The 26,279-nt window shown below is 47.9% G+C and overlaps 1 protein-coding gene across 1 annotated transcript in view; it reads right to left on the bottom strand.

Annotated features, from left to right (window-relative positions):
• The window catches only part of LOC108941708 (neurobeachin-like), a 215,912-nt gene that overhangs the window by 126,318 nt on the left and 63,315 nt on the right, over positions 1 to 26,279 (bottom strand). Inside the window, exons 12-27 of the mRNA XM_029255524.1 lie at positions 24,519 to 24,671; positions 22,828 to 22,996; positions 15,472 to 15,551; positions 14,291 to 14,353; positions 13,662 to 13,759; positions 13,169 to 13,261; positions 11,266 to 11,374; positions 10,741 to 10,822; positions 10,349 to 10,472; positions 9,311 to 9,503; positions 7,224 to 8,216; positions 4,360 to 4,577; positions 3,853 to 4,006; positions 2,227 to 2,301; positions 1,679 to 1,859; positions 518 to 642 (exon numbers count right to left, since the gene is read on the bottom strand). Of these exons, the coding sequence (XP_029111357.1) occupies positions 518 to 642; positions 1,679 to 1,859; positions 2,227 to 2,301; positions 3,853 to 4,006; positions 4,360 to 4,577; positions 7,224 to 8,216; positions 9,311 to 9,503; positions 10,349 to 10,472; positions 10,741 to 10,822; positions 11,266 to 11,374; positions 13,169 to 13,261; positions 13,662 to 13,759; positions 14,291 to 14,353; positions 15,472 to 15,551; positions 22,828 to 22,996; positions 24,519 to 24,671 (2,910 nt within the window). The remainder of the gene's footprint in view (positions 1 to 517; positions 643 to 1,678; positions 1,860 to 2,226; positions 2,302 to 3,852; positions 4,007 to 4,359; positions 4,578 to 7,223; positions 8,217 to 9,310; positions 9,504 to 10,348; positions 10,473 to 10,740; positions 10,823 to 11,265; positions 11,375 to 13,168; positions 13,262 to 13,661; positions 13,760 to 14,290; positions 14,354 to 15,471; positions 15,552 to 22,827; positions 22,997 to 24,518; positions 24,672 to 26,279) is intronic.

The following is a 26,279-nucleotide window of genomic DNA, read 5'->3' as shown; positions in this document are numbered from 1 at the left end:
GAAGCAGTGACTTTAAATTGCTCGGACGTTGAATTGACAATTTGCAAAGACCGTCAAGTCGACGATGTTGCAAAAACTCCCGAACTGCACTTTATTCGGCGTTATTAGTTATGTCCAAGCGTGTACGCTGCGACGCGTCGCTTATTTTCCCCTCACGCACGGGCGCAGATGGTTGCTTTTACGTACGTTAATCTTCTCTCAGCAGCAAACTGGATTTCAGATTCCTTCAACCTTCGTCAAAACTGGAAACTCGTTACAACGCGGACTCGCTCATAACGCCGAGCGAAAGTCTGGGCTCTGCCGTCCGCGTTATATCGGCTCTACGGCGTAACCGCTGCGTTTTAATTCCGACCGAGCGCAGAGCAATATAACATTTCTGCTTCCGAGTGACAAAAGCCAAACCGTAGTAAGGTTAACAGCCTACGTCGGGACGTAGAAGATGATACGGATTAGGACGGATGATGGGAGATGACATGCATCAGGTTCCCTGGGAGGGGTCAGAGGGTCGGTAGGATACCTTGCTGCCTGCAACGATGCCCTGCAAGTTGTCCGGGGTCTTGCTGTTGGCCAGAGAAGGCTTGGTAGTCCGGTCCCTCTGCCTCTGCCGGCACTCGAGGCAGTTTCTCACGGCCACGCAGCACACTAGGGAGAGGAAGGGTCAATGCGGCCGCAGCTCTCGCACATCCGCAGGCCGTACCAAACGGCAACACAAAACTCCCTACTTACATTTATTCATCTAGCTTTTCTCCAAAGTGAATAACAATGTTAGTCTACCCACAATTATTTACCCATTTATATAGCTGGGGAAGGTTACTGAAGCAATTTTTTAGAGTACCTTGCTCAAGGGTACTACAGCGGGAGGTGGGGATCACACCTGTGACATTTGGGTCCAAAGGCAGGAGCTCTAACCACCACACTACCAGCTGTTCCACAGCTGGAGCTACTTCCAGCTGAGGCCATTCAACCCAAAGACTAGACCTCTTTTCAGTAAAGGCTGTCAGGTTCCATCGCTCGGATTAAGAAATGTAGCGATGGGCTAAAACGAGCATAAGCATTACGAATGCAACGGAAGCACGTGGCAAGAAGAGGTATGGGCGCAACGGGGATGCAGATCATAGGAAAACGTTGCTGAGGAACTGACTGATGGACAACAATGGAAAAGTAATGTAATAACGGGGCAGGAAATGTTCCCTCTGTGTTTTAACAGGCGGCTGCTGCTGCTTCAACCGCAGGCCACAGAGCAACCCGTCGTCGATCTGATCTCCTCCGAGGGCACGAAGGACGGTCCCCATGTCCACAGTGGAACTCACGAACGGATAAATGACGTAAATCAAGGACACGGAAAAAGCTCATCGCCAAGAAGAAGACCTGGGCTTGATCCAGCCTAGGGAGACTGAAATTTCCTCACACGCACACTTAAACGTATTCATTGAGCAGACGCTTTTCTCCAAAGCAACGTACATCTCATAGAAAATACAATATGTACATTACATTAGGATAAGGAGACAGATGCAGATGCGTGATTCTTAAGTACGGTTAATTTGTTTCAACCATAGGAACCAATGTTCATCGCACGAGTAGCTGCATAAAACTTTTAGAATATCGACGATCCCCGATTTTTTTTTTTGAGATACATATAAACGTTTACGTTACATTACAGGACACGCAAAAAACTCACCCAGTCTTAGGCACTGCCGCATCAGCCCTCCGGAGGACATGTTTTTCTCTGCCTCAATCTCACTGAAGTTGAGGGAGCTGGCGAACACCAGCACGTCCACCATGGCCATGAGGCGGCTCAGAAAGGTGACGGCTGTCTCCGAGGACATGCCCTGCGTGGCCTCGATGTTCTCCAGCTCCGTCTGGCGATGGGGCGAAGACAGTTGCGGTAAGACCTCCTTCATTCGGTTCAATTCGGATCACTTCTATAAAGCGCTCTTCGTCATTCAGCCCCACTTGGGTCATGCAACTCGGAGCATGCGCTGCGCAGGCCGATGCCCGCGGACCAGACGGACGATCTCGGCCTCCGTCAACAAACACGCCAAACGTGCCTTCTGCATTCCCCGAAAGGTGGACTTAAGCATGCTGTGTGACCGCGGCGCCTCGATTCACAACCTGATTCCAGAGGCAGGTAGAAAGTGCCCGTGTGTGTATGTGGGGGGGGAGGCGAGGTTGTCGGTGATGTGAACGCAGGAACGGGAAGAGCGCAGTCAGTGTGGGTCTACGCACCTCACCCCCCGCGCTCCCGGGGGCAGGGGCTGCCTGGCCAGTCTTTGCCACTTTCTGGGAGCGATCCCGGCTCCCCTTGGCGTCGCAGAGGGAGATGGCCTTAGAGCTCAGAGCGCTAGCAGCATAACTCACTCACCGTACACATGGCAGACCACGCACACCACCAGCAGCCTTTCTCCTACCTTCCTCAATGTGTCATTTTCTGTTCCTTTCCCAAAACATCTATTCGAGAGACAGCTGGAGTAAACTACAGTTATTCCTCATATCACTAGCGCTTATTGTCATTTCCATTTTTAATACCTCTCAAAATGTCATTCGAACGTGCAGCAGATAACTTCACTTTTACCATGAATTATTCTGATAGAAAATCTCAGAACGAGACTTCCGCAAGAGCAGAAGCATCCTTACCGAAAGCACAACTAAGATACGCCTTATTTTCCGCAGATGAGGGTCAAAATAATAAACTAGCAATGAGAAACGAAGCGGATAAAAATTTGAACTCGGTGTAAAAAAAATTTTCCATCAGATTCTCTAAGAGGCGGTTGGTTAAATCCACATTTATTTGATTAGAGGCTGATGTGAAATTCTAGAAAAGCAACATGAACATTTTAGTGGCACTGATGTATCAAATGGTTATGCTAGACTGGTGAGAGCAGAGCTGGCAAGTGATACGACGCTAGAATCACTAGTATTACTGGAGACCGGAAGAAAGAATAACCCATTGTTCAATATCCGACTCCGGTAAAATGTGTAAATAACGCAAATATTTGCAGCCAGAGGCAGGTTTCTGGGTTTCTGTGTGGACCGAAACAGCACCAGTTTCTCAGGGACTGACGAGTCAAAGGGTTTCAGATCAATTTTCAGAGGAGGAACGCTCCTCCCTTCTCTTCTTAGGGAAAGTCAGTATCGAGTCGAGACTTACCAGACGTCAACGAACGCATTAAACTGCACCTTAAGAGGCATTTAGCCTGCGTTCACAGCGCAGAGTTATTCTTTATCTTCGCATAGCAAAGAAAGGTAACAAACAAAAGGTAAAAAACACATTTGAGCGTATAGTTACGTTCGTAGGGTCCGCCGCTTAAAATAAGCGATGGCACCTAATTCTGCGTCGTTGAACCCAACGCCCGTACGACATCAGGTGCTTTATGCGCGGAGCAAAAGTTCAAGGACATTATTTGCAAGCTCCTGCATAAACCAGGAATTTAACACGGAATCAACATCTCTTCAGCCGCACCACATAAACGCAAATCACAAACTGCTAGACAAATAAAATGGTACTAACCTTCGAACCCTTGACATGCAACAAACAAAATAAACACACAAGATGACAAAGAAAAATCAACAACAGAACGTTAAAATCAAGAGGTCGAGAAAGTCTGCAAATGCCAGCACAAAACAGAGCTAGATGTGGATCGAGTCCCAGGGCTCATTAAGAAGCAAATAATAAATAAAATTAAACGTAGATACTGCAAAGTAAGACTTCGTTCGGTCAGAAATGGGCGTTTTAAGCACATCCGAGTACAGCCAAGCACGTGGGCCGGTCCGACGGCCGCCGAATCACACTCGTGTCAGACTTGGCGAAATCGTGCGGGTCCTGAGCATGCGGCAGCGCGCGGCCCTACTCACAGAGGGCGAGGTGGCCGCCGACAAAAGCGGAAGTATCCCTCCGCAGGCGATGATGATGTTGTCCACCATCTGGGAGATGAGGTGAATCGTGTTATGCACAAATATTATGTTCTCGTTGCTGTTGACGAAGTCCATCACGGATTTGGTCGAGTGGCTGCAGAAGAGGGGCGGAGAGAGAGAGAGACATTTGAAAGTTCAGTCTCGATGCGCAACAGGATCAGACGGCAGTAAACGGAAGTGACGCACGCCGAGGACTAAACGGACTGCTGCCTGCTGCGAACCTGCAGGTGCAGAGGTCGGTACATGCTGTGTGAGCAGTCAGAACGCCGTTTTCCAAACCTAGCGCTGCACAAAGCTACACTCATTTCACTCTATTGCCTTATTAATGTGTGTGGAGGAGGCGATTGGAAGCATTGTAGCTCGTGAACAGGGTGGGTGACTAGAGCAGCGGCTTCCAGATCCAGCAGAGGCCCCGCTGTACCCCCGTGACAAGCCCAGACCTCTGACCTCCGCCACACGTGGACGTCCGTCTCAAGGGCAAAGAGCAGGTCAGTGAGCAGACGCTGGTGCATGGGTGACCACTTGAACTCGGGTATGCGGAACATGGTCGTCCGCGGTCCGGGGCTGAACTGGCGCCTCTGCTCCTCCGTCATGGGTGTTCCCCGGAAGCCTAGGTCCACGCGCAGATCCCGCTCCATGTGGCCGATCGGCCGCCCGTGCGCCGTCTGCTGGGTGAGGAAATGAGCGCTATCTCGGTGAGGGCCCCACTTCCCAAGAACAGTGCTAAAGAACACTACAATTCGCACTACGAACATTACGACGCTACAAACGCTACAGTTCAACACCCATTTGAACTTATTAGTGCCATAATTGGTGAATAAACTTGTGCAGATTGACAAAAATGTTAAATGCAACGTGAAAATGTAGCCCTGAAAAAATAAGCAGAGCACTGTCAAATATACGTAGGTGTTGAAGGGCATCTATTTTTTCCCCAGTAATTAAGATGATGTCTCTCTCACACACACACACACACACACACACACACACACACACACACACACACACACACACACACACACACACACACACACACGTTGACTGAAACCGCTTGTCCCAAGTAGGGTCGTGGCAAAACGGAGCCTAACCTGGCAACACAGGGCATGAGGCTGGAGGGGGAGGGAACACACCCCGGACGGGACTCCAGTCCATTGCAAGGCATCCCAAGCAGGACTCGAACCCCAGTCCCGCCAGAGAGCAGGAACAGGCCAAACTTGCTACGCCACTGCGCCCCCCCCTTAATTGTCATTAATATTTTAAACACCATTGTTGAAATTTTTTGGGTGATAAATCTCAGCGTTTCATTAATATTTCTCTACGCATGTCCCAATTCTAAAGCAACATTTAAGGAAAAGAGCTCTTTGTGCTACCAACACCAGTCCTCCCACAACATCTGTGCTATTATGGGTCGAAGACTTTCATTTTAAACATTCAAACAGACTGCTGAGTAGAACCACCTGAGGTAATCTGCACAACCTACTAGCATCAGAATTATTTTTCTTTACTTTTACTCATTCAGCTGACGCTTTTCTCCAAAGTGACACAACGCTAGGCTGCTTACAGTTACTTACCAATTTATACAGCTGGGTTGTTTTACTGGAGCATTTTAGGGTAAGTACCTTGCTCAGGGGTACTACAACTGGAGGTGAGACTCAAACCTTCAACCTTTGGGTCCAAAGGCAGCAGCTCTAACCCCTACATCACTAGCTGTCCTCTTTCACTGTGTTTATGACAGTCATCAATATGAAAACCAACGAATGTTTGTCAGCGAACTGATTTTAAAAAAAAAAAAAATGTTGAGAGTGTTGTAAAAATGCTTTACGGAAAACGGGAATGTGAAAAAGGACAAAAAGCGAAATTATCAGAAACAAATGAGTAGTGATGAAGCAGATGTGTTGTTTTTTTGTCTGATGGGATCATGTTGTGCATGAGATGGGACTGTTGTTACCTAGCAGCTCCTCGGACCCCTCTTTTCTTCATACCCCTGCGCTACCTCCAAGTTGTCGGGTGTATAAACTGTTTCAGCGCACGCCCTTTGTACTCACATCACCGGTGCGGTATTTTGGTCCTTTCCCACTTACGAATATTCATGTTCCCTTCCATCTAACACGGCACAACACACACGCGCGCAGATCAGATGCATTGTTCAGTGAGTTTCTCTTTGGAGTCGTCTCCCAACGTGCTCTTTGTACAGACACTTGGAAGAAATAAAAGCATGTGCGTACATTCAAACTAAATTCCATGACAGTCTGAGATGTTAAGTAAAACCATTTCAGTGCAAAAAAAGTGAAAGCAGGGCGAACGATAAGAAATATACTTTATACGCATGCTTTTACTGCATGAACCCGTAGGGGAGGGGGAAGTGGGGGGGAAAAAAAAAAAAAAAAAAAAAAACACCCTGCAGTTGAGTTCTCTAAGGTCCATATTTCCAAACCAGAACGCTTTTGGTATTTACTTCTATGCTGAACCCGGGGCGGGGGGACCCAGAATTTGGGGCAGGGGAGAGCCTGAACCTGGGGCAGGGGGGACCCTGAACTTGGGGTGGATGGACCCTGAACCCGGGGTGGATGGACCCAGAACCCGGGGCGGATGGACCCAGAACCCGGGGCGGATGGACCCAGAACTTGGGGTGGATGGACCCTGAACCCGGGGCAGGGGGGGACCCTGAACCCGGGGCGGGGGGACCCAGAATTTGGGGCAAGGGAGAGCCTGAACCCAGGGGTGGAGGGACCCAGAACCCGGGGTGGATGGACCCAGAACCCGGGGCGGATGGACCCAGAACTTGGGGTGGATGGACCCTGAACCCGGGGCAGGGGGGGACCCTGAACTTGGGGTGGATGGACCCTGAACCCGGGGTGGATGGACCCTGAACCCGGGGTGGATGGACCCTGAACCCGGGGCGGGGGGACCCAGAATTTGGGGCAGGGGAGAGCCTGAACCCAGGAAGTGGAGGGAGCCTGAGCTAAAACCTCAATGTGCCCCGTTTTAATTTTCTTAAAAATTTGTGCGGAACGAGGGGGTGAGGCGGTGCAGAGGGTTTGGCCAAGTCCTGCTCTCTGGCGGGTCTGGGGTTCGAGTCCCGCTTGCGGCGCCTTGCAATGGACTGGCGTGTTCAGCGCCGCGTGCGACCGAGCACCACGTAGGAACCGAAGGTCGACATTCGACAGAGGCCAACACGTCAACGCCGAAACGGCTTGCGAAACTCAAACGCACGGGACGGAAAGGCGTCGCAGGCGGCGCCGCTAAAACCCCCACCCTGAGAAGCGCTCGCACGAACACGCTGACGCATCACAACGAAGCGCTCTTCCCCAAACCTGAGTGGTGGCTGTGGTCTGTATCTTCTTCATCACCTTGTCCTTGCCATCGTCGGACCTCTCGGTGTCGGAATTGGTGCTGGCCGCATCCACGCTACCCCCCGCTTTCACCGCTGGGGCGTCTCCATCGGGCCCCGCCGCGCCCCCCGCGGCGAAGTCGACGACCTTGGGCGCGGGATCGGCCTTGCCCACGGCACCCAGATCCCCTAGGGCGTCGTGCAGCTTAAAGTCCGCGTCCTCCAGGAGGCTGGGGGCGGAGGGCAGGTCTGAGCCGCCCGCCATGCGGGCCAGCAGGCCCAGGTCGCTGGAAGGGGGCTCCGGGGAGGGCAGCGTGAGCCGCTCGGCAGCCGCGAGCTCGCAAAGCAGCCTCTCATCAGGGCCGCTGGCCACCTTGCTGAAGAGGAAGCCGTTGTTGCTGGGCACGCTGTCCTTCTCATCAGCCAGCGTGATGAGAGGGCCGGTGTCCTTGTCTTCCGCGCTCTCCTTGGGGACGAGGGCGCCGATGGCAACGGCGCCGCCGAGATTCTCCACGGCGGCGCAGTACACGTTGTCTAGCAGGGAGTCCACCTCCACCAGCGAGCCGCTGTCCGCCAGGCCCAGGGCTTCGGGGGACAGGTCCATGTCGTCCAGCTTCACCTCGGTGGCCTCCACCTTTTCCGCCTTGATGTCCACCAGCAGATCGTGCACTTCCACTCGAACCCCCGCCACAGGCGCTTCCGCCGGTCCCAGCTCGTCGGGCACTTTTCCCTCCGCCAGCAGGTTACGCGAATCGCCGCTCTCCGGGTAGTCCGCCTCGCTCTCGGGCGTCTGCGTTTGCGAGCCGTCGTCCATCTCTCGGATCTCGATGGCGCCCTTGATGCCCGAGGCCTGGGCGGACAGGCCCGAGATGGTGCTGACGAGACCCTTCTTCCCCTTCTTGATGTTCTCCTCTTCTTGCCGCTGGTACTCCTCATACATCTTTGCCAGGTACTCCTTGTGGGCCTCGTAGGTCACCTTAACAACGAAAACGAACAAGCTCAAAGTCCTCCAAGTTTTACCGTCCCTAATAAGGGAAGAGCTAAACGAGAATTTAACGAAAAACACCAACGGAAAATTACGTTTCGGTACAATGAGCTCAAAAATATACCGGAAAATGACGCCCACACGATAATCGTATGTTGCCCACCTCCCACCAGTGACTTTCAAACAACAAAAAAAAAATCATATTGAAGGGAATAGGACCCATCCTGTCCTTTTTCCACCCAAAACTATAACAATAAACAGCTGCCACTGAAATACAGCCTCCGGCACAACCCCGGGATGGTGTGTGAACTCCTAGGGGGGTGTTTACTGCAACATTTTCACAATGATCTGACTGGCCAAGGACGACGTTAGCAGTTCCGATAAATAAACTCCGCTATAAGTTAAGGGCATTTTTTTTTTTTGCCATTTAAATCTAAATGGGCTCACAAACAAAGAGGAGAATACTTTGACTATGAGCAGTATTTTGTTCGCTGATGGTAAGAATTCCCGGATGAATCTATCGTCATTCCCTATGAAAACACAACGTGAAAAATTAAAAAAAAAAATGGAGTGAACCACTTTTTTTTGGCAACTGTACACTCAGAGAAATTAAAAACTGCTTGTTGTTATATGTAGTTGCTGTTGAGGAAAATCGAACTGTAACGTCGGGTTAAGACTGCTGTTGTCTTTGGTCTTTTATATGGGTGATCAAAGTCACTTTTAACAATTTCATTCACATGAAGTCGCATTCATATTCGTTCGTCGTCTTCGTGTTATTGCACATTTTTATTACCTGTATTAAGCCCACGCACCTTATTCACCAAGGTGACTTACGCTGCTAGATACACTACTTACACTGGGTCACTCATGCATATGACAGTGAAAGCGGTGCATTTCCTGGAATAACACCTTTTAACAAAAGCAATGCATAGAGACAACCTTGACTGCACAACTGGCAGGTGCTGAAGGAAGAGTAAAGAGTCTGAAAGCCTGCAGTTGATGCTGGATGTAAAAGCAGTTTGTCCCATTGGCCAGCAGAGGGGAGTGTTTCCCCACTTTCCTTACAGCAGCACCGTCGCTCTCACCTTAGAGTGAGCTATGGACAGGGTGTCTACCCAGACACGCCATCCGCCCCACTCGTACTTGATGGCGTGGTACAGCAGGATGCGGAAGATGTTGTAGACCATCTCGGTGATCTTCTGCTCCTCGGGGTTTTTGGGGTTGATGTAGCCCAGGGAGAACATCCAATCCTGCCACACGGAGCACTGGAGGAGACACCTGAAATGCGGTGGATCTCGACATCAGTTCGCAGTCCACTCCTGTCCTGGCCATTTCCAAGGCTGTGTGGCCTCGAGCAAATACAAATCAATCTATCTGAGCAAAAGTGGACAGCAGGGGGGCAATGCGAGGACAATAACAATGGTTAGGGGAGAGTGATGGATGAAGAACCACTTATGATTGAGAAGTCATGTTTTAAGTCACTGGGGGAGCCCAGCGAACCTATTAAAGTGACTTTCTGTAAATCTTTGTAAATCTGTGCATGACATTTCCGATTATAATCACTATTATTATTATTACAACTACTGCTGCTACAACGGGTAGTGCTTCTGCCTCACAGCTCCTGAGCTGTGGATTCTGTGCGGATGTTCTCCCCATGCTTGTGCGGGTTTCTCTAAGGTGCTCTGGTTTCCTCTCACACTCTAAATATATGTGTTTTGAGCGAATGGGTGACTAAATTGTGTGAACGTGTGCGATTGTGTTGACGTGGGCTGGCACCCTGTCCAGGGTATACCAGGCCTCACCCCCTATGCTTTCAAGATTTACTCTGGACCACCACAAACCTGCTTCGGAAAAAGCGGTTATTGATAATAAAGGAAAGAATGAATGTATTAAAATGAATCAAACAACATGGCTAAGGGCTGCTTATGTCCACCACAGGACATCCTAAGGGCACGGGGTGTCCTGTGGTGGATATAAGCTGAAATTCCAAGACTGAGTGTATTTGCTGACATTAAGGCAGCAAAAAGAAATGAAAGACGGCACATTTCTCAGCGTCCGTGAATTTCCGATACCCAAAGAGCGAGATGCGCGGGAGGCAGAGGAGGAATGAGACACCCTCTCACCGGCGGTTCTCTCGACTGTTGCTGAACAGCTTGATCATGTCAGACAGGAAAAGGCGGCGGACCTCCATGAGCTCTGTGCTGGGGGCGGAGTTCTTCATGAGGGTGGCTACCACCTTCAGGATCACTGAAAAACAAGACAGAAAGACGTGGCTCGGCCCAAAGCCTCGCACAAGCAGATGGAGACACACCCGCACACACATGCGCGGACACATAGCTGTCAGCCAGCTGCGACTGACTTTTCAACTTCCACAATCATCGCGCACCAAGGTCAAAGACAACCCTGTGTTTGTTCTCTACCTCCAACAGAAAAATTCCACATTACCTTAAATACATAAAGAAAAAAAAGTGCAACCTGGAGTGAAACGTTAAGAAGGATTACGACGAACACGTACTTGGGTTCTGGATCTTAACGGTAGAGTCTGGCTCCGGGTGAGGCTTGTGCACCACCTGCGTGCACACCTGTTCTGTCAAGATCTACGGCGGGACACGACATGAAGTGAGTCCCAGAGGAGAGACACATTTTCCTCACAGCTCACAGCAGTTTCGAAAACTCACTGACACTTCCAGCAGGGTGACTTTAGAAGAGAGGGACGCACTAGAGCACCAGATGCAACGGAAAGCATCCCTGTAGGAACACATTTCGATACCCCACAAAACAACGCATTCCTCCCACTAAAACACGGCTGCTCAGCTCTTACCACTCGGCAGCGCGTGCAATGGTTCGAGCTCCACGGAAACACTCAAATATTAATACGGATAAACAAAGCTTACAAGTTCAGTTGGAGATTTTATTTTCCCAATTAAGCTCTAAACTGGGCTGCTAGGATTTAAATTACATACTGACTTGTTCTTCGGGGTGGAACTGGAATCCAGCTGATGTAGGACAAGAGAAGGGGGGGGTGGGGTGGCTGGCGTACCTCGTACAGTGTATTGTAGGTGGTGATTGTGACCATGTTGGTGTGCAGCATCAGCCTCTCCCCCAGCAGAGTAAAGAGGCTGTGGGTGTGCATGATCTCCACCTTCCTCCTGCAGGGGGTGCAAGAGGACACAGTCCCATCACAGCTTTCCAAGCGCCCCCCCCCCCCCCGGCTTGCTGCCTCCCGCCTCCCACGTAGGTGCTCATGGACAATGACTGTTGCAGCGAGCTGCAGGTTGTATCGCAGGTGGGGATGCTTGGTGGCAAGGAAGAGGAGCTTCTTAAATGATGACATTTACACTTATTTATTTAGCAGACTTCCAGTGAACTCTATGTAGTGTTATGAGCCCACATACCTTATTCACCGTGGTGACTTACACTGCTAGATACACTACTTACACTGGGTCAATCATCCATATATCAGTAGAACACACACACTCTGTCACTCACACACTATGGGGGAACCTGAAGAGCATGTCTTGGACTGTGGGAGGAAACCAGAGCACCCGGAGGAAACCCACACAGACACGGGAAGAACATGCAAACTCCACACAGACTAAGCGGGGATGAAACCCGCATCCTCTCGCACCACCCAGGTGCTGTGAAACAGCAGCGTTACTCACTCTGCCACCGTGCCGCCCTGATGACGACTTTATCTCTTCAAAATGTTCTAGCTGTAAATATTTCAAATTTTTTTTTTTTTTTTTTTTTTAAAAATCCTCTGCTTCTCCTGCCTCAGAGAATTTCAGCCAGCTGGCAAAGTGCGCTCAAGGGAAACCCTTCGGATGCGCACAGCGAACGAGCTTCTTAACTGAGCAACGCAGAGGAAGCAGCCAGATGATTCCTCCAACCTGCCCTAGCTTATTTCTGCTCCTCAAGCATCCGGATGGACACCAGAACTCCAACGTCTTTCCGAGCAGACGCTTGGTCCGCTTTCGGAGGTCTCCAAGCGGCACTCCCAAAGGAGACAAGTTCGCACTCCATTCCGAATGTTTGTAGGTTCATTTTCCACACCACTTGGCACACAGCCAAACCAGCTTTTGCAGCGATAAACAATGACCTTGGATGCTTTTTATAACGCCTCCTTCGCTAGGAATGCGGAAAGGAACCGTGGCGCAGATGTTCTTCAAATGTTTACCTCCAGCCGATTTTACCGTCCGGAATTCTTACGATTGCAAGTTTTCCCACCCGTCCATTATCTGCAGAGCAAGTCGTCCAAAGCAGCGTCACGGCTGGTCACCAAACCACCTGAGCCGTACGCCTCTGGATCGCGGAAGGATCCGGAACACCCGGAAGAAAAACCACGCAGACGCAGGCGGAACGTTCAAACTCGACACGAACCGAGCTGGATTTGAACCCGCATCCAAATGCGCGGCGCTGGAATCGCGAGGCAGCAGCACTACCCATAGCCTTCCTATCTCACCTCCTCAAGCTCTCTCTTTCCTTGATTAAAAACGTGTCCCCAGTGTTTGCTCAACCACAAGATCCACCCCACTAGTCCCGCTCGCACCCTCCACACCGAGCTCACAGGTTCCGAACCGAAGCCTCACACGCAGAGGCCTCGCGGGATGCATTTTCCGGGATATTTAGAGCACATATATATGGTTAATGCGACCGCTGAGACGGGGTACATGATACCGAGTATCCGCAGCACCGCTCCAGACAGACATTTTCGCTCTTCAATCTGAATTACGAGGGAGTTTATAGAAACTGAGTTGAGCCACTTTCGAGTCACATTATGGTGCATTTGAGGAGATTTGTGATATTGATATTTAAAGCAGAGTCGATATTCTGAGAGTGAAGTTCCGCATTAAAGGAAAGACAGTAAATCGACATCCCCCATGCAGAAGGTAAGATGACAGCGCGTTTCTCCGGCACGAACGCGTCTCTGGCTGAGAACTCACTTGTGGCCCAGGTGCTTGAGGAAGTAGCCCAGGACCTTGAGCCCTTGAACCCGAATGCTCTCACTCTTGGAGGCCAGCAGCTTATAGATGACCCTGGAGACACACACAGGTTTAAGAGAAGCTGGCAGTTCACATCAGAAAAGAGTAACAACCACATTACAGTTTTAAATCTATAATTAGGCAAAGTGGATCTTTGGCACAGGTCAGTATAAACTTTGTCTTCCAAAATTCAGTGACAAAGGTTTGCTTATGAAAAGAATCTTCGTGAAAGTCCTGATGCAATATTAGTATAACACCTTGAAATAACGAGAGGAACGTTAAAACGTCTTTTACAGCGCGGCAGAAATGCAATATTTGCTCATGTACATCGGATTTAAGGTAAACGCGAAAATACTGCAGTAGAGCGGATTTCGGCGAAAAGCTGAACGAAGGCGGAGGAGTCAGGTAAAGGGTTCAGCTGCTTGAGGGCTCAGAGTCTCTCTTTTGGGTTTACCGTATTCCATTCCTTTGGTCAAAGGCAGGGATCATGGAGGCAGGGTGCTCAGACATGAGGGCCACCAGAAGCTGCAGCACGTCATGAATGTTCTCATCCTGTGGAAAAACACAAGTTGGGGAGGAAAACGTGTCAGGCAGCGTTTGAAGAACGAACGCCACAGAACACAGGCCACACTCCGAGCCCTCGGGTGGCGCGCTGTGCATCCGACCAACAAGCGGGCAGCTAATGAGTTAGTGAGATCTGCGTTCACGCCGATGAAGATAACGCTTAGCAACACCCCCTCCCCAAAATCAAGCCTTTCAGATCTCTTACACACACACACACACACACACACACACACACACTGTCTGAACCGCTTGTCCCATAGGGGGTCGCGGGGAGCCAGAGCCTAACCTGGGAACACAGGGCGTAAGGCTGGAGGGGGGACACACCCAGGACGGGACGCCAGTCCATCGCAAGGCACCCCAAGCGGGACTCGAACCCCAGACCCCCGGTCCGACCCACTGCGCCACCGCGCCCCCGCCTTTCAGATCTGCCTACTGGAATCTGCTTCATCTCTCTTTATCAGGTGCTCCTCAGGAGTCTATTTTACACTGATTTACATGTGCTCAGCGATGGCCACTTGCCTCATGCATTGTCAACAGGTAGTTCAGGATGCTCTGCAGTTCATCCTCCTTCACCCCTCGATCCTGAAAAACAACAAGCAAATTGCACCTCTTTCCATCCTTTTCTCTTGTTAACGTTTCAATAATTTGCGTTGCTTCATATCTCCAAGGACAAAAACATGGGAGTCCTTTCAGGTTAACTTTTTATCGGCGGAAACTACGCAACGTCAAGCAACGCAAGGTTGAAAGTCTTCTTTACCGCACTGCTTGAAGTCAGCGAAAGGCACACAGTGTGGGCGATGTGTACGGTGGAAGGAGCCACGCAATATAAAGAGTAAAGTAGACAAAGTACGAAAGGTGTGTACGCACTAAGAGTGGAGCAGTAGGAACGGGTTGTACGCAGTGACACCGAAAGAGGAGGAACAACCGAAACTGGAGCAATGAGTGAGCGAAACGGCAACGAGAACTCAAAGAGGCTTCCTCGGGCGTTGGGGCTCCGCCGCCGTTGATCTCCGAGCTAATTCCGGAAAAGCAGACACGGCACCGTCTGAAACGGGCCGCTTACCGAAATGCACATTTCATGCATATTTTCCTTGGGTTTCTGGCCCGTCACTCAATATTAGAGATACAGTGTAACAAAAAATTTTAAACTCTCGAAAACTGAGGAATGCTTGAGATTTGAAATCCTTCTCCATCCGAAAAGGGAACAGACCGAAGTGTAATTGCTTTAGGGCCTAGACTAGCACCCCCCCTCATGTGACTATGATCACATTCAAGTGTATAACGGCGATTTTTTCCCCCCCATCGTGCCTCGGGGTGACTGATCTAAACCACGGCGGAGGAGGAAGTCAAGATAATTATGCACGGGGAGGCCTGAGGCTGTGAAATCCAGCATTTGAGTCACACCAAAGAAACTCACTGAGCGATTCAAAGCAGGAAGACTTTTGAATCAGAGAAAAAAAAACCATTTGATAATCCTGTTTCTGGAGTAATGACTTCTACATAACATTCCCAGGGCACACTTCTAATTGTAAAGGCACCTTTTTTGGCTCTAAACACAATTTGATGGTATGACAGCAACCGATGGAATATCGAGCATCCGATCACAAGCGCAATTAGCAACTAATGCGGGAATTAAAACTGCGCGTTTTCATAGAATTGCACCGCGTTGCAGGGGTTCTGTTGAGAGCGGAGAGGCTCACCTTGAGGATGAGCTGCTTGAGGAACAGCAGCATGAACGCTCTCAGGGATATGATCTCCTTCTGAGAGGGCCGAGGTCCGTCTGCAGAGAGAGCAGCAAAGGGATGTAAGGAGGGCACATCGCGCAAGAACAGGCGCAGCGAATGCACATTCCACCCCTTTCATTTCCCTGAGCAGATCCACACCCCAGGTGTACTTTGCAGCATCGAGGGTATGCCTGACATCAGCCGTAGTGCCAAAATGGTCCTCGGCCGACGCTACTTTGCATTTGCACGTGAATAACACGTCAGTTAGGAACAAGTGACTACGGTGTGTTCACTACCACCTCCATACTATTCCCTGTCCGTTCTCACCTTACTCACTCACCAATCCAAGCCGAAATGTCCCCGCGTCCTTCGTCAAGTAGTTTCAGTCGGATTTAAACTTTCATCCATTCATCTGGTCAAGAATCTACTAAACCTTTTCATCCCTCTGCTTAAAAAAGCTCATCATATTAGAGGTTGGCAAAGGTTGAAAAGATATTTACGGTCTGCGAAAAATAATGAAGACAAAGCGCAGGGCCATAATTATTGATCGCGTGCGATATTGTGATACCGGAATCCGAGCACGAGTCCCGAGAGTCCTTTCCTGGCGATGCCTTCTCAACGCATTACGTTCTTCGTTTTCATTCTTTTATGTACTAAGCGAGCACCACCAATAATAGAATTCGCTAAAACCATCCAGGCCTTTCGCCAGCACGTTGCTGGAGCAGAGCAATCGATACAGCGCCTCGCATTTAGTTTACCGTGACAATGAATCAAAATAAATTCCCAAGTGGAGCTGCAGCAGCCAGCAGGTGTAGGAGATGCGCATCAAGAAAATACACTCATCTCTCTGACCGAAAGGTTGATTCATAAATTAAAACTGTACGATTTACACCATAATGAATGAGTTACACATCTTACGGTGTTGTCAGTCGCTCGAAGCAACCTAAAAACCATTACTGCCATTGTTATTGGTGCCATTTCATCTAAAAAACACATTTATGAAGTGCACTGTTACTGAACCAGGACTAACAAAACTGTCTCCAATAACCTTTAGATCCAAAGTTTCTCTTGACCACTGCAGCATGCTGGAAATACACACACACACACACACACACACACACACACACACACACACACACAGTCTGAAGCCGCTTGTCCCAAGCAGGGTCACGGTGAGCCGGAGCAACACAGGACGCAAGGCTGAAAGTGGAGGGGACACACCCAGGACAGGACACCAGTCAGTGACAAAGTACCCAAGCGGGATTCGAACCCCAGACCCACCGGAGAGCAGGCCCTGGCCAAACCTGCTGTGCCACTGTGCTCCCTGTTACAGAGTTACCTTTTCCTAAATTATTCAGGTTCTCCAAGCCTTGGAGCAATTTTCCACATCTGTAAGGGATTACTGTACACAACTGTAGTGAACTACTGGCAATTAGTACCTGACCACTGACCCACAAAAATTAAAAGTATGTGTGAGTACCCTGAGAGTGAACATCTAAGACAGGTTTCAACAGGAGCTGTAAAACTGGCTATTAAAATAAAGCAATTACATATTGCTTTAATGAACTGAGTGAAACTGCTTGTCTCAAGCCGGGGCGCGGCGAACCGGAGCCTAGCCCAGCAACACTGGGCGCAAGGTTGGGGGGACACACCCAGGATGGGACGCCAGTCCATCGCAAGGCACCCCAAGCGGGACTCGAACCCCACACCCGCCAGAAAGCAGGACCCGGCCAAGCCCGCTGCGCCACCGTGCCCCCCTCATGAAAAACAGAATTTACATTTTTAATCCATTCTTTACTCTCATTAAAAATAAACTGCCAGCTATCGCAATTAACTTAAACAGTAAATCAATTAAAAAAAAATCATTATCAGAGAGGAAGTACAGAGGTAGAACAAAAGTCCTACACTGCAGGATTCTCGTCCAAAATCGATCCTCTGTGACCGTGAGGCTGCATGAGATTAGAGTGCTGTCGCTTGGCACTGTAAAAAGAGCAGAGGTTTGAGGGCAACACTATGCAATCACAACCGAGTCTGGCATCAAGCTAATCCAGCCCCGGGACACTGGAAACCGACATTAGCCCATTGGGGTGCGCCTACACAGCCCAACCACTCGCTCATAACTAGACCTCTGCTGTGTGGGTCTCCCAACGGGAACCTCCTTGTCCTCCCTCATACCTATGGGATGGCTCTACTTGGCGACACATTAACAGCTGTGATGAACGTTGGTCTGTCATGGGGCACTTACAAAGTCACATGCAAAGGGCAGTATAAAGCCACCGGTTCAGCATATCTCTGGAACGCAAGAGGAATCCAGAGATTCAAACTTGCAGCCATGATGCTGTGACCGGTCAACACCAGCTACGAAGTCATAACAGTAACACTGTAGAAAAAAAATAATCCAACAACCACAGAAATGCCTACCTTGATTTATACAAGCAAGGCCATCGTGAGACATCCATACTATGTTCTGCACCACCATGCCACCCGTATACTAACCTCTATAATCTAAGTAGACTCACCAAACACTTGTAGACCTGCTTATTCATGCAACTATCTAAATCAGCCAATCATGTGGCAACAGCGCAATGCATAAAATCACGTAGATACAAGTCAGGAGCTTGAGTTAATGTTTACATCAAACCGGAATTGGGGGGAAAATCTAACACTGATTTTGACCGTGGCATGATTGATTGTGCCAGATGGGCTGGTTTGAGTATTTCTATAACTACTGATCTCCTGGGATTTTCTCTAGAGTTTACTCAGAATGGTGTGGAAAAATTAATGCATAAATTGTACTTTTGCTGAGATGTATGTCGCTTTGGGCAAAAGCATCTGACAAATGAATAAATGTAAATGTAAAACAAAACATCCACTGAGCGGCAGTTCTGCGGACAGAAACGCCTTGTTGAAGAGAGAGGTCAAAAGAGAATGGCCAGACTGGTTGGAGCTGACAGAAAGGCTACAGTAACTCGGATAACCATTCTTTAGACCTGTAGCGAGCAGAAAAGAATCTCAGAATGCACGACACGTCAAAACTTGAGGCAGATGGGCTACAACAGCAGAAGACCACACCAGGTTCCACTCCTGTGAGCCAAGAACAGAAAGCTGAGGCTGCAGTGGGCACAGGCTCACCACCAAAACTGAACAGTTGAAGACCAGAAAAATGTAGCCTGTTCTGATGAACCTCGACTTCTGCTGAGGCACACAATGGTCGGATCAGAATTTGGCGTGAACGACATGAGTCCATGGACCCAACCTGCTCTATATCAACAGTTCAGGCTGGTGGTGGTGGTATAATGGTGTGGGGAATGTTTTCCTGGCACACTTCAGGACTGTTAATACCAATAAATCATTGCTTTAATGCCTCAGTCTATCTGAGTATTGTTGTTGACCATGTGCATCCCTTTATGGCTACAATTGACGCACCTTCTTACCGCTACTTTCAGCATGATAATGCACAAAGCAAAAGTCATCTCAAAATGGTTTCATGAACATCACAATAAGTTCACTGTTCTTCAGTAACCTTCCCGATCACCGGATCTGAATCCAATAGAACACCTCTGGGTTGTGGCAGAATGGGAGATTCGCAGTATGAATGTGTAGCTGAGAAATCTGCAGGAATTCCATGATGAAAGGATGTCAACATGGAGCAGAACATGAAAGGAGTGTTTCCAACATCTTGGAACTTCCTTTCCTGTCTGAACACTCTCTACGCTGATCCCTAAATCATATGCCCTTTAAAAAAGCTATTCTTAGCTCTATAATATATATAAAGTTCCTTCCTTAACCAAGCACCCTGTGCTTTAAACAATATACCCTACAGTATATCTATGCCAAAGACTCAAGTCACTGAGTAGTGCAGTTGTTAAGAAATCTTAACCTGAGTATTGGTTTACTCTTCATTCCCTCCTGTAGTACACATTTACATTTAATTCATTTAGTTGATGCTTTTCTTCAAAGCAACTTTAAGTGTTAATCTTCCTATGCAATTTACTCATTCATAAAGCTGGGTTTCTTTTTCTGGAGCAATTCAGGGTAAGTATCTTGCTCAAGGGTACTGCAGGGTACTACTGTAGCAGGGAGGATTCAAACCAGCAACCTTTGGATCCAAAGATAACATCTCTAATCACTACACCATCAGCTACCCCCCATATGAGCAAGAGACTTATAAATAACACATCATTCTTCCTATACCTAACATCCTGAACCAGAGAGCAGAAGAGAGAGAGAAAAATACATTATAAATCCACAGAAGTACCCCCAAATAATTCATGTAGAAGCGAATTAGGTCAAGTTCTCCTAAATTAACCCATAGGAAAAAAGAGCAGAAAAATTCTAGAGCACGTGCAATAGTTGGATCTGTACTCTTACCAACAAAAATCCCTGAGGATAAACTAGCCGTGCCGTGAGAAATACCCTCCGGAGCCCCAAAGTACAAACTTTCACATAAGAGAAAACAAGCTCAGACACGGGCAACAAAAAATGTACTTTTCTTTCCGGCAAAAAGTGCCAAAACAAAAGAATAAGTTAAATTTAACCATTCACTGATCAGAGTATATTCTCTGGAAGACTATCTTGTAAAAACCGGAAGTAACGAATCGTATTAATGAGAAACGGTATTAGGGATCACAGCCATTCCAACGAATCACGAAGTAACAGAATAATACATGGAAAAAGAAAGCAGACATTATACCCAGTTTAACACGAGAAGTGGGGATTGAAGAACATTTCTTCTTGATCAGCCCAAAATACCTCTTTGTATCAAACACCTTTCCCCCTAAATTATCCACAACAAGCAACCATGTCTCTTGATGTAAAGAGAAAAAGTGAATATTTTGTCAGGGGAGATACTACCACAGTGGAGATCGAAGCTCATGTTGGTCACCACTGTCACTGTATCAAAAGCATGTCTGAGTATGAATTTCTTTGTAAGTGTTTATGTTTTAAATATAAATCTAACCCTACGAGGGTCATAAGTTCAGATGAGTGCTCTAAACCCCCATGCATACACTATGTATCCTACATAATGTATACTGAAAAATGATTGAAAACAGTCAGCACTACATCTTTACAAGTAAGGTTGCTGGCTGGAAGGGTTTCAAGGGAGAGAGCATGTCTTGACACATTAGGTATCTACTTGTATGAGGACTCCACCACACATTTATTCATTCAGCTAATGCTCTTCTCCAAAGCAACTTAGTGTTAAGCTACTTACAATTATTCACCCATTTATACAGCTGGGTAATTTTAGTGGAGCAATTCAGGGTAAGATTCAAGGGTACTACAGCTGGAGGTGGGATTCAAACCTGCAACCTTTAGGTTCAAAGGCAGCAGCTCTAACCATTATGCTATCAGCTGCCCATATCTCACACTCATCATCCACATACTGTATAAATACAACTATTTCCCATGTTATTGCCCTTCCTGAGGCCCCCCTCAACCACCCTCACAGGACCCATGACAGGTCGGACAGCCCAGTGCAATGAAGACAGACTCAGCTGCAAGATGAAATCAGGGTTCCCAGTACTTCTACTGTATTTCAGAAACCACATTAATTCACAAGTTCATAAATAAACAGTCCTCATCTTTCACCCTGCCTGCAGTGCATCAGGAGATGGGTGAGGAGAGTACAGAGAAAAGACACAGTACACCAGCTTATTAACACATAAATACAAATACAGGCAGTCTGAGCGTCGGCCTGCTCTGTGCCGACATCACATTTTAATAAATACAAAGTTTTTCTTCTCCACACACACAGAAAGGAGGGCAATTTTACCCTAAGCACCCAGGTTCTCTGTACCTCAGCTCATATTTCATGAGGCTGTCAGCAATTAACAACACAATTAAAAAAAATCCTTGGGAAAGGAACTGAAATGAAATGAATGGACAAAAGACACAAGGGGCCAGGTTACCATTTAAACACTTCTATTACATGTGAATGTCAGTTCAGGCGGGGGTGCGGTGGCGCAACGGGTTTGGCCTATCCTTGTTCTCTGGTGGGTCTAGGGTTCGAGTCCCGCTTGGGGTGCCTTGCAATGGACTGGCGTCCCGTCCTGGGTGTGTCCCCTATCCCCTGTGTTGCCGGGTTAGGCCCTGACTTGCCGCGACCCCATTTGGGACAAGCGGTTTCAGTGTGTGTGTGTTATTTCAGGTACTTTGAAACTTTTTTGAACGTGAGGGGGGGTGAGCCCAAGGGACAGTTATCGTCCAGCCTCATGGACACTGCCCATAGCTGCCTCACTGGTAAGGTCTTCGCATGCATGGACCAGGCTGCAGCCAGTGCACATTGGCATGTTTCAAACTGTGAAGGAATTGTTTACTCTAAGCATTCAAATTGATCATCTGCATAATTTTATCTAAAAGCTATATAAAAGTGTAAATAACTAGAAATGTATGATCAATAATAATAAATACGAATAAACCATTGCGCACAGACCGTGGCTGCAACAACAGCTCCAAAGCCTTCACACCCTGTTTCTCACGAAAGACAAACCGTTTTATAGAGAAACTCTGCTCTCAAACACATGAGAAAAAAAGCATTTTCAGGTAATTAATGACCAGTGTTTACATGCTATGAAATTTTGATTATGAGAAATCATTAGCAGTGTGTACAAAGGCAATGATTGGATAAAAGGGCAATTCATCAGAGATATCCCACTCCTACAGTTTACAATGCCTTGCCAAGCATGTAGTGAGAGAAGGAAGGCACTTTTTGCCCCTTTTTAACCCATTTTGCCCCTATCTCAGCACTCCAGCTCTCCTCTTTCAACCCTCTAGCTCTGCGGCAGCTGAGACACAGAGCTGCAAAGACCGAAACACACAAAAAGCAAAGGGGAAGGACCAAGGGAGCATAACCTTTCAGGAACAATAGTTTACCTAGTACAGTCTGCTTTCTTAAATGCAGCCAACTAAGCTCTAATTTCTCACACACACACAGTCTGAAACCGCTTGTCCTGAGTGGAGTCGCGGTGAGCCAGAGCCTAACCCGGCAATGCTTGGTGTATCTCTCTCCTTGCAGGGCCGGGAGAGATGCACCCAGGGCGGGACGCCAGTCCGCCGCAAGGCACCCCAAGCAGGACTCGAACCCCAGACCCACCAGAGAGCAGGACCCGGCCAAACCCACTGCGCCGTAGCACCCCCCATTCTAAATTTCTACTATATTTAAAACTAGCCATGCAACAGTGCCACACCATGCCAGTGTGGGCTCTTTTTAAATTCTATGACCACATGATTCTCTGTTATATATGACCGGTTATATGAGACACAGCATACGTCTCTGAGATTATGTTTCACCGCAACGTCTGCCCCAGCCTGACCGATGCACGCACTCACCCAGGCCTTTAGGAGTGATGCCGCTGCTCTCCTGTGGATTTATGGCCCAGTAGTAGTACTTGAGGGTGTGCATAAGCTGCAGCACGGTGCCCACACGCCGGATGGTGCTGTAAATAGTAGCTGTACCGATGAACTCCGCTGAGAGGTAGGTGTACAGCGACAGCTGGACCTAGAGGGATTTTACACATTTCAGCAACAAAATTTGGTAAACGGAAATGCTTCTGAACAGCAAAATCTTTGTCCCATATGGATCCAAAATACTCAATTATCACTAATTATCATTATCATTCATTCCATTATTCAGCTGATGCTTTCCCCCAACCGTACAACTCGCCAGATTTTGCAGCTGGATGTTTTGAAGCAATTCAGGGTAAGAAACATGGTCAAGGGTAGTAAAGCAGAACCTACTTTGGCATTTGAAATGGAAACTTTCAGTTACAAGGCCCTTAACTACTACATTATTGGAAAAATCCAGGAGGACCCACTCATTTCTGGACAAACTCATTATGGAACGTGCAGCATATCCCCAATTCTTACATTACCAATGCAGCGATCGTCTTTATTACTTGTCTCTCATGTCACTATCACTTTCTAAGAGATGTCACGCTCAACTCGAGACTTTCCTCATTTATTTTAGCACCCTCTTTAATTATTCATGAAGTGTCCCACTTCCAAAGCGGCCAGCGTGTGCTCTGTGCAAACCCATCTCCGCTGATACGCCTCATCTTCCTTTCACAGGTTGTTATGAAGTGGGCCAAAATTTAAGAAAACTTCTCTGCGCTTAAACTAATACGGTGACATGCACTGAGGAAGAATGCTGAGGAAATTTTTCAAGTGAGCTAGTGAATACCCATTAATTCGCTGTGAGAAACTGCTCTTCCAATGGGCCTTTGCAGAGATTGGAGTTATGTTGTCTCACCAAGTCTGGCCCAAGCTATTGAAGCCTTTAATAACCAAGTGAACCTAAAGAATATCATTCTACAAAGGCACCTTCAGCAGCTTCTGTTACTGCGCAATTTGAATGGAGCTGGAGACAGGAAATTGATGCCCCAACACAAAATCACCAAAATATCCGTGGACACTGAATCACACACACACACACACACATTTTCAGAACCGCTTGTCCCTTACGGGGTCACGGGGAACCGGAGCCTACCCGGCAACACAGGGCGCAAGGCCGGAGGGGGAAGGGGAACACACCCAGGACGGGACGCCAGTCCGCCGCAAGGCACCCCAAGCAGGACTTGAACCCCAGACCCACCGGAGAGCAGGACTGCGGTCCAACCCACTGCGCCACCGCACCCCCTCGACACTGAATCACTGCAGTTTAAATAATAGCTCTATGACCTTGATCAGTGTCATTTGGAAAAAAGTGGGATACACTGGCACATGTCTGCTGTGCCACATGTGCTCCTAGAGACATGACAGCTGGTAGCATAGTGGTTAGAGCTGCTGCCTTTGGACCCAAAAGTTTCAGGTTTGATTCCCACCTATGGCTGTAGTACCCTTGAGCAAGGTGCTTACCCTACATTATTCCAGTAAAATTACCCAGCTGTATAAATAGGTGTACTGTATTAATATACTATGTAAGTACCTGAATGCTGTAAGTCACTTTACAGAGAAGCACCAGCTAAATGAGTAAATTTAAATGTAGAGCACATTTGAAATTTGTGAAGCCTTGGTAAACTCACCTTGGTTGGTGTGTGAATCCAGATGGCTGCATTGAACAAGATGTGGTCACACAGCTGTTTGAGCAGGGGTGCTCCATGGGTCAGGCCATCCAAATATTTGGCAAAGGAGAGGAACTGCTCCAGGACTGCCTGGGTTATGTGTATCCTTGATGACTAGGAACAGAGGATATCAGTTAATCCATAAGAAGAACTTGGTATGTACAGTGCTGTGAAAAAGTATGATCCCCCATCCTGATTTCTTCTATTTTTGTTTGTGTCTCATACTAAATTACCGAGTAACACACTATGCCAAAGTTGAAAGATATTCCAGAAATGGTGAGGAAGAAGGTGATTGAAATACATCAGTCTGGGAAGGGTTACAAAGCTATTTCAAAGGCTCTGGGACTCCAAAGAACCACAGTTCTTTGAGAGCCATTATCTCCAAATGGAGAAAAAAAACGGCACAGGAGCGGCCCTTCCCAGAAGTGGCCGACCTTCCAAAATTCCACTAAGAGCACAATGATGACTCATCCAGGAAGTCACAAAAGAGCCAAGGACAACATCGAAGGAATTACAGGCCTCTCTTGCATCAGTAAAGGTCACTGTTCATGACTCCACTATCAGAAAGACTCTGGGCAAAAATGGCATCCATGGAAGAGTGGCGAGGCGAAAACCACTGTTAACCCAGAAGAACATTAAGGCTCATCTGAATTTGGCCAAAACAGACCTTGATGATCCTCAAAGCTTTTGGGAGAATGTTCTGTGGACTGTTCTGATGAGTCGAAAGTGAAACTGTTTGGAAGACAGGGGTCCCGTTACATCTGGCGTAAACCAAACACTGATTTCCACAAAAAGAACATCATACCTATGGTCAAGCATGGTGGCAGCAGTGTGATGGTGTGGGGATGCTTTGCTGCTTCAGGGCCTGGGCAACTTGCAAAAATCGAGAGAAATATTAATTGTGCTCTCTACCAGAACATCCTAAAGGAGAATGTCTGGTCTTCAGTCCCTAAGTTGAAAGTCGAGCATAACTGGATAACGCAGCAAGACAATGATTCAAAGAATAGGAGTAAGTCCACCTCTGAATGGCTCAAAAAAAAGCAAAATTAAAGTTTTGGAGTGGCCTAGTCAAAGCCCCGACTGGAACCCAACTGAGATGCTGCGGCAGGACCTTAAACGGGCAGTTCATGCTCAAAAACCCTCCAATGTGGCTGAACTAAAGTAGCTCTGGAAAACAGAGTGGGCCAAAATTCCACCGCAGTGCTGTGAAAGACTGATCTCCACTTATTGGAAGCTTTTGAGCGCACTTATTGCTGCTAAAGGTGGCACAACCAGATTTTAAGCTTAAGGGGGCAATCAGTTTTTCACATGGGTGACAGGCCTAAAAAAATAAAAATTCAAAACTGTATTCTGTGTTTACTCAGGTCGCCTTTGTTTTATGTTGTATTTCGTTTGAAGATCTAAAACTATTTATTATGAGATATACACAAAAACAGAAGAAATCAGGAGGGGTGCACATACTTTTTCACAGCACTGTAGCTTATAAAGGGAGAGCCTGCTTGGGGCTGATGACCTTTTGGCCACAATTTCTATAACTACAAATAGGTAAGCCAAGATGGTATATAGGATGGGCCCTTGCAGTATGTTAGAAACCACAAAGTAAACTGATTTCATCATCTCATCAATCCCCTGATAAATAGCACATCATAACTCTGATCATGAGGTGACAAAGAGGGACAGGTTCGACATGGAGCGAGGCCTTTAGACTCAGTGTTAAAGAGT

Source organism: Scleropages formosus, chromosome 10 (genome assembly GCF_900964775.1).
Source record: "Scleropages formosus chromosome 10, fSclFor1.1, whole genome shotgun sequence".
NCBI lineage: Eukaryota > Metazoa > Chordata > Actinopteri > Osteoglossiformes > Osteoglossidae > Scleropages > Scleropages formosus.
The sequence above is the reverse complement of the archived record's forward strand: the minus strand, read 5'-3'. Positions and strand labels throughout refer to the sequence as shown.